Raw genomic sequence first — 14204 nt, forward strand, 5'->3', positions numbered from 1 at the left:
TTTGTTCCAAACTTTAATGGTTAGCACTATTAAGTTTAAATCCAGGTTGAATCTAGGTTGATCGGGGGTGTTCAGGGGAGGAAGCGGGGTATCTAGTGGAAGAACATGGGCAATGTAATAAGGTTTGTGAAACAGTTCTGCTTAACTAGATGTGGAACCTAGGGCAAGACAACTCTGATCCTGCTTCTGAAAATACCCAAATCGGGGGTTATGAGGATTTTTAAGAAGTAATGTGTGCAAAGCACCACCCTTAAGTACTCAAAAATAGTGTTGCTCAAAACAAATCTGCTTTGTGTCAATGAGTATTCAATTGATATTTTTACATTTACACTTTTCAAATGCCTTGTAATTCCTTCTTGCAACTGAGTTGATATGCAGATTCTGGTTATTTTTTTTTCCTTCCAACATTATGAGCAATGCTAGATGATGCAACATGATTGGGAATGCCTAATATACTCTGCTTTTGTATCCTCACAGCTTAATTGGCATGAGAGGCTCAGTAGTTACTGATTATATATTCCTATAAACTTTAAAATTATGGCAACAGACATCCCACTGCTTCTACCCTCCCCTCCCAGCACCAGTCTCACTATTTGGTAACACACGATCATTGGTTACAGTGGTATAAAATTGTAATAATCTAGAGTTATGTTCTAGTCACTTGAGTCCATTCTGGTAGCTGTTCAGGTTGGCCCAGTTATATGGAAACCCACCTACGCACTGGCAGTGCTGGTTTGAGGCTGTGAACAAGGCTTGTTTATTACAAGATGAATATCTTGAAAAGGAGTAAGACTATCCCAGATGCCAAGAGCTTTTCACAAAGCAGTGTACATAACCTGGGGTGAAGAGGGCAGGTAAATGATGAGGTGAAGCTCCAGAAAAGATGGAGAAAGACCACAGAATCTGAATAGAATTCAATCACCTCACAGTCATTATCAGGATGATCATGCTAGTGGTCAGTAAACCTTTTCAATTTATCCCAATAATGTGTGGAGAAGTGCTAACAGAAAACTGAAGATCTTATATACCTCATCATAGAATAACCTCAAGTTGTCTAATGTACAAAATGTAGGTAAAAATAAGAGTTATTGAGAACCCAAAACAATTATATACTTAAAAGTTACATGACAAGTTATTTCACAGGTACTAAAGGAACTAATATTTAAAGGAAAGTTTCAATAACTCTGAAGGGAGAATCTTATACTTCTCTAGCACCTTACCCTAACAAAAAAGGGAAGATTATTTTTATATCTCTAAATTATTACAGTACTTATTGTAAAAAGTGACCCAGTCATTTCCTAGAGTAGATTTTTCACCAGTTAGTTTTCTTTTCAAATGACATTAAAAACTCACAACCAAAACTGGAAACATAGTTTTTCCCTTAAAAAACAAAAACAACAACAACAAAAAACAATGTGCCTATAGTCCCAGCTACTTGGGAGGCTGAAGCAGGATTGCTTGAGTACAGGAGTCAAGCAAGACCAGACCAGCTCGGGCAGCACAGTGAGATCATCTCAAAAAAAAAAAAAAAAAAAATTCACGATGTTATAAAGTAGGGATAAAGTTACCTTCTAAATATTTAATAATTCCAAGTGTCCTGTGAGGAAAAGATTTTTTTCCTAATTAAGACAAACTCCTCAAGGTTATATAACTAAGAGCATACTACATTATAACTAAGTTGGTAGCCTCAGATTTTAGTCCCTGATACAATGCATGCTAATACTATGAAAAAGTCATAATGGACAGATTTTCATAGTGTTATAATTCTACCTTAAAAAATTAACTTTCCATAAAAGAAAACAGCAATGCCAAATTTTGAATTAGTAACTCCATTTTTGGTTACTTATTTACCAACCTCCAATTCACAAACAACTTAATCTACACTGAAAGGCATGGAGGAAAGGGCCTATGACATCTTGATTTGTTTAAAGGGAAAGACATTTCAACATTAAGTATCACCCTTTTAAAATTCAGAAATGCATATACCGTAAACTATTTCCATTTCAAGAGCTATATCAATAATAAATACGGGGCTTTTTTTCTGAAGATCCGTAATTTTTCTTGAAGGAATGAAATTCTGCATCTAATTTCTAATTCTGTAACTAATTCTCATACCTATTTATACATTAAATACACAGAAGCAACTGAATATTCCTGTTTCTTAATCTAAACATATATATTCCCTTAGCAATGGTCTTGTGATGTATGGATGTGAGTTTTTTTTTTTAACTCCAATTTCAGTGTTCAAAAGCAAGGGGACTACACCTCACAACACAACTTTTATAAACTACATTCAATTCAAAGTAAGAATGTCTTAGGGGCCCATTATTGGAACTTCATAAAAACAGATCTTTTGATTTCCTCTAGATAGCCAGTTGTATTCCTGTTTAAGATTATACATAAGATAAATAATTAAAGAAATACTTATTTAGTCTCTTTGTTTTTTTGTTTTGAGACAGAGTCTTGCTCTGTTGCCCGGGCTAGAGTGCCATAGTGTCAGCCTAGCTCACAGCAACCTCAAATTCTTGGGCTCAAGCGATCCTTCTGCCTCAGCTGGGACTACAGCTAATTTTTTTCTGTATATATATTTTTTTAGCTGTCCAGATCATTTCTTTCTATTTTTAGTAGAAACGGGGTCTCGCTCTTGCTCAGGTTGTGTCAAACTCCTGAGCTCAAAGGATCCTCCCGCCTCGGCCTCCCAGAGTGCTAGGATTACAGGCGTGAGCCACCGTGCAGGCCTTAGTCTCTTTGCTATATTGAATAGGTGACACAGTAAATATCCTGTTAAGTTTAAAGATGTAAATAGCACTGATATTTCCTAATGTACAAGTTTTAATGCATTTCCATTATACTATAAAAAATTTAAAGTGAGCTTGTTTTGAAATTTCACTCATCTCAAATACTGTAAACAACCAGTTATGTCTTATTTTGACAGGTGTCTAGATTTGTCCTCTCACAACAGGAACTGTGTTAATCAGACATCCAAATAAGAATTTAGATGCCTGAGAAACTTTTTCAATCCCTTAGCATTCTGTATAATTGCATTTGTTTTAGTCATGACTGCAAGTCCCTAATATAACTCACTACTTTCAAGTTCAAGTGATTGCTAATTATTCCTGAAACTGTAATTTAGCCCCATCCTAACATCAAGTATTTTTTCCACTGTTATTTGACTATGGCTGATCTAACATCTGCTAAGGAGTTCCCAGGAGTTATCAGGTTACCAGTTTCAACTGACCCCTGGAAACATCAAATAGCTACTTTGGTGGCTTTCTCTTAGTAATATTCAAATCTAGGTAAATTTGAGAAGAGAGAATTAAATTAAAAATACTCAAGAAGGCTTGCAGTTTTACAAATTACTTTTCAAAATAACAGAAAATGTAGTTATCTACCCAGATTGATGTTAGTGTTACAGCAAGTTACCGAAAGCCAGGCCATGGGATCAAAGACTACTGTGGGTCATTTTCTGATACTTTAGAAACCAGTCTCAAGTGAGGTCTAAACTGAGTCATACTAATACCAAACTGCACTTATAGAAAGACTCCATTACGATTTGAAATGACAGCAAGGGACATTTTCAACAAATAAAGGACTAATAAAAGGGTAATAGAACGGATATTATCTTGATCAAACTCATGTTAAAAAAATTCATTTTAAAAGTCATTCTAAAGCTACTATTTACCTGATTCTGTTAGTACCATGGTAGTTTGTAAAAGATGTATGTAATGCTATCTGTAGTCCATGAAATACCCTTAAATTCTCCATGCTGAGAACTTTCCACCAATGTGACACCAGCACTAATAAACCTGAGTTATCTTCAGCTTTTCAGCTGAAACTGAAATTTTTAAAGTTTCTTTTGAAGCAATTTCACAATTGCCAATTTATCTTCCTCCTCCCTACCCAAGTGAGACTTGCTAAAAAGATAAAAAAAATCTTATTTGTACGTAAGGGTCAACTCTTGTGTGAGAGGGTCATTACCAAAGACTAATATTATAATGCTAACTTGTTCCCTAGTTTTTAAGTTATTGCTCAATCTATTATCCCCAAAATTAATCTCTCTTTATGGCACAGAATTGGCCCACTTACTAAACTGAAAATACAGCTTTTACAACTATTATCTTATGAACAAAATGAAGCAAATCTATATCTTTAGGAAAAAGATATCAAAATGTTTGAGTGTGAAAACATTAGGTTAACTATACATTTTCCAATCAGTTTTACTGCCTTTCTCCAAAGCTGCCCTTAAAGAGAGTAAATTAGAACAAAGTTGCAATGGCATTTCACTAAAAAATAAAAACTCCTTTCTCCCAAGGATGTTTTAAAGCTTAAGCCCAGGATAGTGGATCTCCAAAGGGCTGCAATATTTCCATCTGTAACAATCTCAAATTGGATATAGGAAAATGGACAAGGTGTGTATTAACAAAATACAGGACTATCTTGTACAGTTTGCCTTTAAAAACAGAAATCTGTTGTGATTTAAGGCAGGTATTTAAGGCAAGTATTGCATTATGATCCTCAGATCACGAAAAGAAAGTTTCCCTACCCCACAAGTAACTATAACTGTTGGAAACATGTTCTTATAGAATTTGCCATATGCTCAGAAGCTGAGCTGTTTTACTAGAAAATTACACAAGTCTGACTATCTTTGTATTCATACTAAGACGCTTTCAAGCTTGCCTACTGGGTTTTATTTCAAGCACCTGTATGTCTCAAAAAGCAACTTGTTTCCATACTTCCTTTAACTATCATGAGAAGATAATTCCTGCCCCAGCTTGTGTTACTTTGGAGAAAAATTCATTTCATACTTAACTCCAGAATATAGCTCATATTCTCCTGGAATATTCAGGTAGATTTTCACTTGAACACTTAAGCCAAGTCTTAGGAGTTTGGGTACACTAGAAGAGCTCAGTCAGGTTTCTGTATTTAATGGGGGGGAGGGGGAGTTTAACCAGATTCTTCTCCCCTTAAGTTGTTGGTAATTCAAGGCAGGAACCTCATCTGGGAATTAGACAAGATTGGGTTAGATCAATTTCACATATTAATAATATCTTAAAGACCAACATGGGTGAAAAAAATAAAAAAAGGAAAATTGAAAACTCCAAGACAGTAAATTTGAGATCAATTTCAGCTTTACTTTAAATTTGCATTTATGCATTTGTTTGCAAAAAGTATAACTGTCCTTTACATTACTGCATTGTTCACTTTAGTCTTAAAGTAGTACATAAAAATAAACAATTCAAGCTTCTATATATTTTATTGTTTCTAAGCTTCTATAGGACAGGTGTGCAAACTTTAGGTTTCTCATCTCAAATCTCCACACACAAACTAAGCTAACCAAAAATGCTAGTTAGCATACACGCAAAATGCATTAAAGAGAAACCTCAAATAATGTTTTTTGAAAATCAAACTTTAGAACTAACCTTTTATAATTAAACTAAGTTGTTGCACCTTTTCTTTCATATGCATACACCGGGCTAAAGACTTCCAACAACAGATCTCAGACTTGGCACACGGACATCTCGAAGAAAAAACAAGAACAAAAGGGGAAAAATGAAAAGGGAGAGAGAGAAAGGAAAAGAGGTTTTTGCTGACTCGAGTGCAAAGTTAGTCCACTTCTTCGATGGTCGGTCCGCCAGAGGCTCCAGAACCGCCGCCACCGCCGCCGCCGCCGCCAGGACCGCCTTGGTAAAGTTTGCTGATGATGGGGTTGCACACTCTTTCGAGCTCTTTCTGCTTGTGTTCATACTCATCTTTCTCTGCCATCTGGTTTCGGTCGAGCCAGTTGATCACCTCCTGACACTTGTCGAGGATCTTGTTTTTGTCCTGCTCGCTAATCTTGCCCCTCAGTTTCTCGTCTTCCACCGTCTGCTTGATGTTGTAGGTATAGGACTCCACGGCGTTTTTGGCCGCCACCCGGTCGCGATTAGCTTCATCTTCCGACTTGTACCGCTCCGCCTCCTGCACCATCCGGTCAATGTCGTCCTTGCTCAGACGACCTTTGTCGTTGGTGATGGTGATTTTGTTTTCCTTACCGGTGCTCTTGTCGGCGGCGGTGACGTTAAGGATGCCATTGGCGTCGATGTCGAAGGTGACCTCGATCTGGGGGACCCCGCGGGGCGCTGGGGGAATCCCGGTCAGATCGAACTTGCCTAGCAGGTTATTGTCCTTGGTCATGGCCCGTTCGCCCTCATACACCTGCACCAGCACGCTGCTCTGGTTGTCCGAGTAGGTGGTGAAGGTCTGCGTCTGCTTAGTGGGGATCGTGGTGTTCCTCTTGATGAGTGGGGTCATGACGCCGCCAGCTGTCTCTATGCCCAACGACAACGGGGTAACGTCGAGTAGCAGCAGGTCCTGCACATTCTCCGATTTGTCCCCGATGAGGATGGCTGCCTGAACCGCGGCGCCGTAGGCCACCGCCTCGTCCGGGTTGATGCTCTTGTTCAGCTCCTTACCGTTGAAGAAATCCTGCAGCAACTTCTGGATCTTGGGGATGCGGGTGGAGCCGCCCACTAGCACAATCTCCTGGATCTGGCCCTTGTCCAGCTTGGCGTCGCGCAGAGCCTTCTCCACCGGCTCCAGGGTCCCGCGGAAGAGGTCTGCGTTGAGCTCCTCAAAACGGGCGCGGGTGATGGACGTGTAGAAGTCCACGCCCTCGTACAGCGAGTCGATCTCGATGCTCGCCTGTGTGGACGAGCTCAAGGTGCGCTTGGCGCGCTCGCAGGCCGTGCGCAGCCGCCGCACGGCGCGCTTGTTGGGCCCAATGTCCTTCTTGTGTTTGCGCTTGAACTCCTCGGCCAGGTGGCTCACCATGCGGTTGTCGAAGTCCTCGCCGCCCAGGTGGGTGTCGCCGGCCGTGGACTTCACCTCGAAGATGCCATCCTCGATGGTCAGGATGGATACGTCAAAGGTGCCACCGCCCAGGTCAAAAATGAGCACGTTCTTCTCGCCGCCCGCGCAGCCCTTCTTGTCCAGGCCATAGGCGATGGCCGCCGCCGTGGGCTCGTTGATGATGCGCAGCACGTTGAGGCCAGTGATGGTGCCCGCGTCCTTGGTGGCCTGGCGCTGCGAGTCGTTGAAATAGGCCGGGACGGTGATGACCGCGCTCTGCACCTTGCCCCCCAGGTAGGCTTCCGCGATCTCCTTCATCTTAGTGAGGACCATGGAGGAGATCTCCTCCGGGAAGAAGGTCTTGATCTCCCCCTTGTACTCCACCTGCACCTTGGGCTTGCCTCCCTCGCTCACCACCCGGAACGGCCAGTGTTTCATGTCTGACTGCACCGTGGCGTCCTCGAACTTCCGCCCGATCAGCCTCTTGGCGTCGAAGATGGTGTTGGTGGGGTTCATGGCCACCTGGTTCTTGGCGGCGTCGCCGATGAGGCGCTCGGTGTCGGTGAAGGCCACGTAGCTGGGGGTGGTGCGGTTGCCCTGGTCGTTGGCGATGATCTCCACCTTGCCATGCTGGAAGACCCCCACACAAGAGTAGGTGGTCCCCAGGTCGATGCCGATAGCTGGGCCGCGGGCAGACATCCTGACTGAAAGACAGGCAAGCGACGTTAAAACGAGAAAACCAGGGAGAAGAAATCCGCGGCGTCAACTAACGGTCGCCTCGCACCAGAGTCCGCGAGCGAGACCGGCGTTCCCCACTCCACCCCCCTTTTCGGGCCCCCGCTCTTATATCCGCCTTCTGCAGCCTCTGGAAACTCCCAGAGCCAATCCGCTCCCGGGACCGCCCACACAAACTCTTCTAGCCCCGCCACAGGTTTGCCTCGGTCGGAGTGACCGCCCGGTGGCCCAACAGATTTCAAGTTGCTTGAGGGGGCGGGACCCGGGTCCGCGCCAGGAGACTGAGGGCCGGCCGTTATGCAAATGAGGCTCCTCCCTGTTGCTCGGCGGCCGGGCCCCGGCGCCTCGCGCGCCGCCTGCCGCTTAGGGGCGTTAGGATCGCGCCTCTGGGCCAGGTATTCGCGCTTTTGCGCGATCTTTGCGTTTCCTTAGCGGGATTCGTTGATGTCCATCGGACTGGCAGGGCACGCGACCAATGAGCAGCACGGACTGTCAAGTGGGGTGGGGAAGGCTGGGGCGTGGCGCGGGGAGGAGGCTGGCAATTGGAGCCGGGTGAGGGGAGCCACCTGGATGGGTCACTCAGTTCCTGCAGCTTAAAATGCAGTTCGGTGCCAAATGCCCCGACTAAGTTAGCGCGCGGGGGTGGGCGAATTCATTCTGAGTTGGTTACACGGAAGAAACATGGGCGGAACCGGCTTTTCTGGCCGCGCCATCCAAGGAGGGAGATCGGGAGTTGGGGTGGTTGGGGCGTGAGGGCGGCTCTTCTGGGCAGGGACCAAAAAAAAAAAAAAAAAAATGAAAGTGACGTTGCTTGGGTAGGCGGTCGGCCTCCGGGGTTTTCACTTTCGTGCTTCGCGGCGTCTCGGTGGGTGTGAGCGCTCGCTAAAAACTGCCTGGCGCGCGGGGAGAACCCGAGCCCGCCGCGAGGCCGACCGTGTTCCGCGCCGCGCTGGGGGCGGCCTGCCGGGCGGGGGCTCGGGAGTGGCAGCAGCTCGCCCTCCCAGGAGCCTGCGTTTAAACTTCCTCTACCGCACTTTTCCTTTTCTCTGCTTGTCCTACCGCTTTAAACTTCCTGGTTTCGCTTTCCTTATTTTCAGTTTCAAGTTCTTTATCTGCCGCTTTGAGTTCTTTACGGGAAAAACTATAAATTAATCTAATCTTGCACGTTTAAAGGCCATAAAATAACCCAGTCTCGCACCTTGCACGATTCTCTTCCCGCAGCATACACATACGCGTCCCTGTTTATGACCTAGTCCTGTTTATAACTGCGCTCAATTCAATGAGATTATTTTCTTTGGCTATGCTGAAATTACATTAGGGGCATAAACCCTCAGAGAAGGTAGATGAAAAGGCAACTCATTTTCTCATGTTTAACAGGAATATGAGAATAGGTCTGGAAAGTACTATCCGGCACCAGGGGCTAGGAGGTAGAAGCAGGCTCCTCCTATAAATGGAATTCTGGAGGAAGACAGGAAGTAACCTGTAACACAGACAGCGACAACTTCACATTATGGGAGGAAGCTGGGGACAGTCATTCATCCAACAAGCTTTAACAGGTACCTGCTACGTGAGAGTAAAGAGACAAAGGAGATGGTCTGTCCTTAAGAGGTTGAGTGTCTGAGAAAGAGGTAAAGATGCTTAGAAGTACTGAAAAAAGGGCTCTACGGGAACAGAGGAGGGCACACCCAGGCTGAGGGAAAAGTGTGTTGGTTGAGGTCTACCTGGAAGAGATGAGTGAGCCAGGTGCTGAAGTTTGCCAGCAAAGAGAATAGGAATGGCATTCTTTATGTAGGTTGTAGTACTGGCAAAGGTGAAAGCAGTGTTGGGGACTAGGCGTTCCGTACAGATTAGTGTCGCTAGAAGGGCAGGGGTACAGGCAAGAAATAGTCTTTTCAGTTGAACAGGATACATTTAAGAGCTTTTTGTGCCATAGTCTTTCCTGAGGCTGTGAGAGAGGAGAACCATCCTTTGAAGCAGGCTAGTAATGTGTAGCCCATATAAAAGTTACAGTGAAGACAGTGCTGGAGAAAAGTTGAGAAATACAAAAGTTATCTGTGACCAAAAAGTAATGTTGACAGAAGTCATAAGGTCAATCAATGAATATTTAACATTCTTTTATCTAGTGGTACATGTCATTTCCAATTTCTAAGAACATAATTGCTATTAATTTCTTAATCTCATCAGTTAAATAGTACTGGCTTTAACCACAATTGCCATCCTCTTTTCCATGAAGTTGAAGAAAATATTTTGAAATAGGAAACCTTTTAAAGAAAATATTAGGAAAACAAGGATAAAACCAGAATTTTTCTAATTGAAGCTGTCATAAATTGTAAGTACAAATCTCTTTTATTTTGTTCTTGGAAATTCTTTTTTATGTAGTTTTTTTTTGTTTGTTTTTTAAGAGAGAATTAGTGGAATAGAGGGAATAAAAGGGAATTAGTGGTCTGGAAGCAATACAGATTCTTTGTAGAACTGATGATACGATATGATTTAGAGATAGGGTCCCAGCTACGATTGAGAAGGAACTGTGAGAAACACAGACTCTTCAGATCTCTTGCTTTTATGAGCCCTCACACACTTACCTCAAGCAAAGCAAGATTGCAAAAAAGCAAGCAGGCCAGAGTTCTCACACAGAAACACTAAAATTGGAGCTTTAGAAGGGATAGTTTCTTTTGCATAGTAACTGTGTGCTACTTCTGTGCACAGTTATTGCAAACAAATCTTGCAGTTTAACTACCACATTCACCTTTAACACAGCCTTCTGAAATAACAGTAGCAATTATACTCATTTTCTTTAGCCATATGTATTTATTTCTGCTACATCTTTTCACCTAGTAAATTGATGTTTCATATGTTCCATACTTTAAATGGCAACCTGAGCTTTTCCCAAAAACACAGCATTATTTGCATTTTAATTTTATATGAAAGAAACTTTTGCAGTTATAGGATGTCACATACTGACCATTCTTAGAATTTTTATGTTTTCTCTATTTGTATTGATTTTTTTAAATCTTTTTTTCCTCTTTGATGATTGTGGCTCAGAATCCATTAAAAACATAGTCCATTGAAAATGGTCAAATTAGCAAATTTATCATCAAATAATATTCATCAGTGCCATCAACAGTGCAGCAAAACAGTAAGCTCTACCAATAGGAATGTAAAGTAGTACAGTTTTTCTGGAGGGCAATGTGACAATATTTTTTCTTTACCTTAAATATAATCATACCCTTCATTTAGTAGAGCTCATTGGGGGATTGAATAATTTGGGAATTGTTCGATTGAATAATTAAAACAATTGCATTATTTCTGAAGAAATAAAAGAAAATTTAGGTAGTATGATTTATGTTAATAATAAAAAGGAAATGGCTTAAATATTCAACAGTAACAGAACGATTACATAAATGATAGTACATGCATATGGTGATTATGCAGCCATAAAAATTGTTTACAAGATTTTTAATGACGCAGGAAAATGTTCTTGATACAATTAAATGAAAAAAGAAGATACATGTCATTTTTATTTTATTTTTTTGGAGACAGAATGATCTTGCTTTGTTGCTCAGACTGGAGTGCAGTGGCATAAACAAAGCTCCCTGTAACCTCGAACTCCTAGGCACAGGGGATCTTCCCACCTCAGCTTTCCCTGCTAGCTGGGACTGGGGCTGGGCCCAGGCTACCACACCCAGCTAATTTTTCTATTTTTGTTTAATGGTGGAGATGGGGTCTCACTATGTTGCCCAGGCTGGTCGTGAACTGGCCTTAAGCAGTCCTCTTGCCTCAGCCTCCCAAAGTGCTGGAATTACAGGCATGAGCCACTGTGCCCAGGCTGTATCTTCTTATATGTAGGATAATCTTATATACATGAAAAGTGTATCAGAATTGATTATCTCTCAATGGTAGAATTATTAGTAATTTTTGTAGTTTTGTACAAATAGTATGATAATTTTGTACAAGAGTACAAAAATTATTATACTTTTATAATCGATTTTTAAGATGGCATTAACATTCAGTTGAAACAAAGTTTACTAAGTTCTATTATGTACATAGAAATTACTACTGATTTTCAACAAGTGAAATTTCTGTTTGGCATATTATAAATATCAGCGTGTTTCAAAACATTTTTGAAATTCAAAGACTGAGTTTCCACACAAATTAAATGGTGTAAAAAACAAGAGCTTTAACATATGTCAAATTCTGTCTAATTAATTCCCAGCACTCAAAAGAGTACCTGGAAAGCGGTAGTAAATCACTAGCTCCATGTTTACTAAAAGTTAACTGAGGTACATCCTTTAGCCAAAAAACTGAAAATAATTTCACTTTTTTCCTGTATAAGAGGAAGATCCTGGCTGGGTGCAGTGGCTCATGCCTATAATTCCAGCACTGTGGGAGGCTGAGGCAAGAGGACTGCTTGAGGCCAGTTCAAGACCAGCCTGAGCAAGAACGAGACCCGTGGTCTCTACTAAAAATAGAAAAATTAGCTGGGCGTGGTGGCGCTTGCCTGTAGTCCCAGCTACTCCAGAGGCTGAGGCAGGAGAATTGCTTGAGCCCTGGAATTTGAGGTTGCAGCGAGCTATGACAATGCCACTGCACACTAGCCCAGGTTACAGAGCGAGACCTCTTGTATTTCTGTGCTAAATGACACTACAGAGACCAAAATTTGAAACAAATTCACATCTGAAAATATTTGTACTAAGGAAAGAAAGGTGAATAAGATGAGGTCTAAAATTATGTGTATGGCTATTAGACCTGCCCTAAGGAAACTGAGCAAGAATAAATTTTTGCAGAATTACTAGGAAAGAAACAAACTTGTGGATTTTCCTGAAATTTTCTCAATCCTCACTCAGGCATAACCTGCATAAAGGTTGTGGATTATTTTGAGGAGGTAATGTTGGCCTACAGAAAAAGAGGAGTGAGTAACAGTCTATTATTTGAGGACCTTTGAGCAAACTGGAGTTCAACTGATGATTATATTTAAGATATCTGTAAATACTGCCGTTTTATAATTCTTTGAAAGTGTCCTATCCTAAAATATTTCTCAATCACAAATCACTACAGGAAAAAACTCACCATTTGTTTCTTTGAGTCTTAAAAAACTCAGTCTTGAAGTTACAGTTAAACTGTAGATAGTAAGCTGGGATAAGACACTACCACTCATGATATGAAAGGCCAAGAGTCCCGAACCTGGAGGAAGGCTTTTCCAGAAGAGAAAATCTGTGACAATAGCAGACAGATTGTGCCTACTTAAGTTTTTAGTGCTAACCTTAAGAGTAAGACCTTGTGGAATAGTCTGAAATAATCCAGAGGAAGTGAGGCTGTCCTGTACTTAGACAATCAGACTCAATATGCCATTATTATTAATTCTTCTTAAATTCTTAAAATGGAAAATTTAAAAAAATGAATTATACTGGCAAAGCAGTTATTTCTCTGAATAGTAAATTATGTTTGTTATTTTGAAAAATGAATTAACCTTCTGCAAAAGCTAAATACTATATCAGTGGGTTTTTATACATAATTATTTCTTTGTATTCATATATTAGGAAGGAAACCCAACTGATTTGTTGCTATCTGTGTTTGCCATGAGGTATAGTACTTTTCCAATAATTCTTCTATATTGAAAGAAATTAGAATTTGGCAACAAGAATTTTAGCTTGTTGAATTTTCTTTGTGTACTTCTTAAGCTACTCGGGCATGCCATAATTAGCTATATCAGACACTTTATTATTTTGGTATTAGAGGATGGGAGGAGTTGATAAGTTTCAGACCAATAATTTTTTAAAAGGGCCAGGTTGAAAAATTATAGTGTAAATAAAAGTAATATACAGACAATTTAACTTCTGAACATAGAGGAGGAAATTTTATTAGATAAAAGCAATGGATTAAAAAATGTAACAGAAGTACTTTATGTAACCCAATAATCCATTTTATACTACTATACAGAAAATAATCACATTATAGAATGCATTTATACCATTTATAATTATTGTAATTCATTACATTTGTAGTTAATACAGTCAGAATTTAAGCCATTTTTCTTCAGTAAATCTAATTCCACCAGTCAATCAAAAATTTTTTGTTGAGTCATTACTGTATTGATCTGGCACCTTTAATTATTGGTAATACTCTTTTGTCTTTTCTATTTCCTGTTTATTTTTAGAAGGGCTTCCTCACATTCCCAAAAGAGATTAACTCTAGTATATTTTAGACTCTAATACCTCTCTTGGCTTATTTGTTTTATTTCTCTTAAAGCAGTTGAATTCACATGTATTTGAACTCTTTAGTGGATTTCTCTTCTCCCTTCTTTCCTTCTACCCACTATCACATTGTAATTAACTCTTTCTCTGATTTCCAGTTAGTCTGATTTTTAGAATGAACATTCAAGTTATCATCCTACTTTATAGCTAGGGTTTTTAAATGGCATAACTTCTGCATATCCTATTAAGTATACTCTACATTAGATCTCTTTGTGCAACTCCTTATTAAAACATTTGAAGAAATAGGCATAAAAATAAAGTCAGCATTTCTGAAAATATAAAACATCTTGATATTTCACGAGAAACAAAATATAATAATAATAAGGAATTGGGTACATAGTTAACCAGAAGTAAAACTACAAATATATTCACAATAAGTAAATAATTTGA

General features: G+C 40.5%; 1 protein-coding gene across 1 annotated transcript; it reads right to left on the reverse strand.

The window, feature by feature from the left end:
- Positions 1-5111: 5111 nt before the first annotated feature.
- On the reverse strand, positions 5112-7641 carry HSPA2 (heat shock protein family A (Hsp70) member 2). The gene has a single exon (XM_045565790.1). It carries the CDS (start codon positions 7525-7527, stop codon positions 5605-5607), a length of 1923 nt encoding a protein of 640 aa, XP_045421746.1. The 5' UTR covers positions 7528-7641; the 3' UTR covers positions 5112-5604.
- Between the last annotated feature and the right edge of the window lie 6563 nt (positions 7642-14204).

The sequence above is a fragment of the Lemur catta genome, chromosome 1 (genome assembly GCF_020740605.2).
Source record: "Lemur catta isolate mLemCat1 chromosome 1, mLemCat1.pri, whole genome shotgun sequence".
Lineage (NCBI taxonomy): Eukaryota > Metazoa > Chordata > Mammalia > Primates > Lemuridae > Lemur > Lemur catta.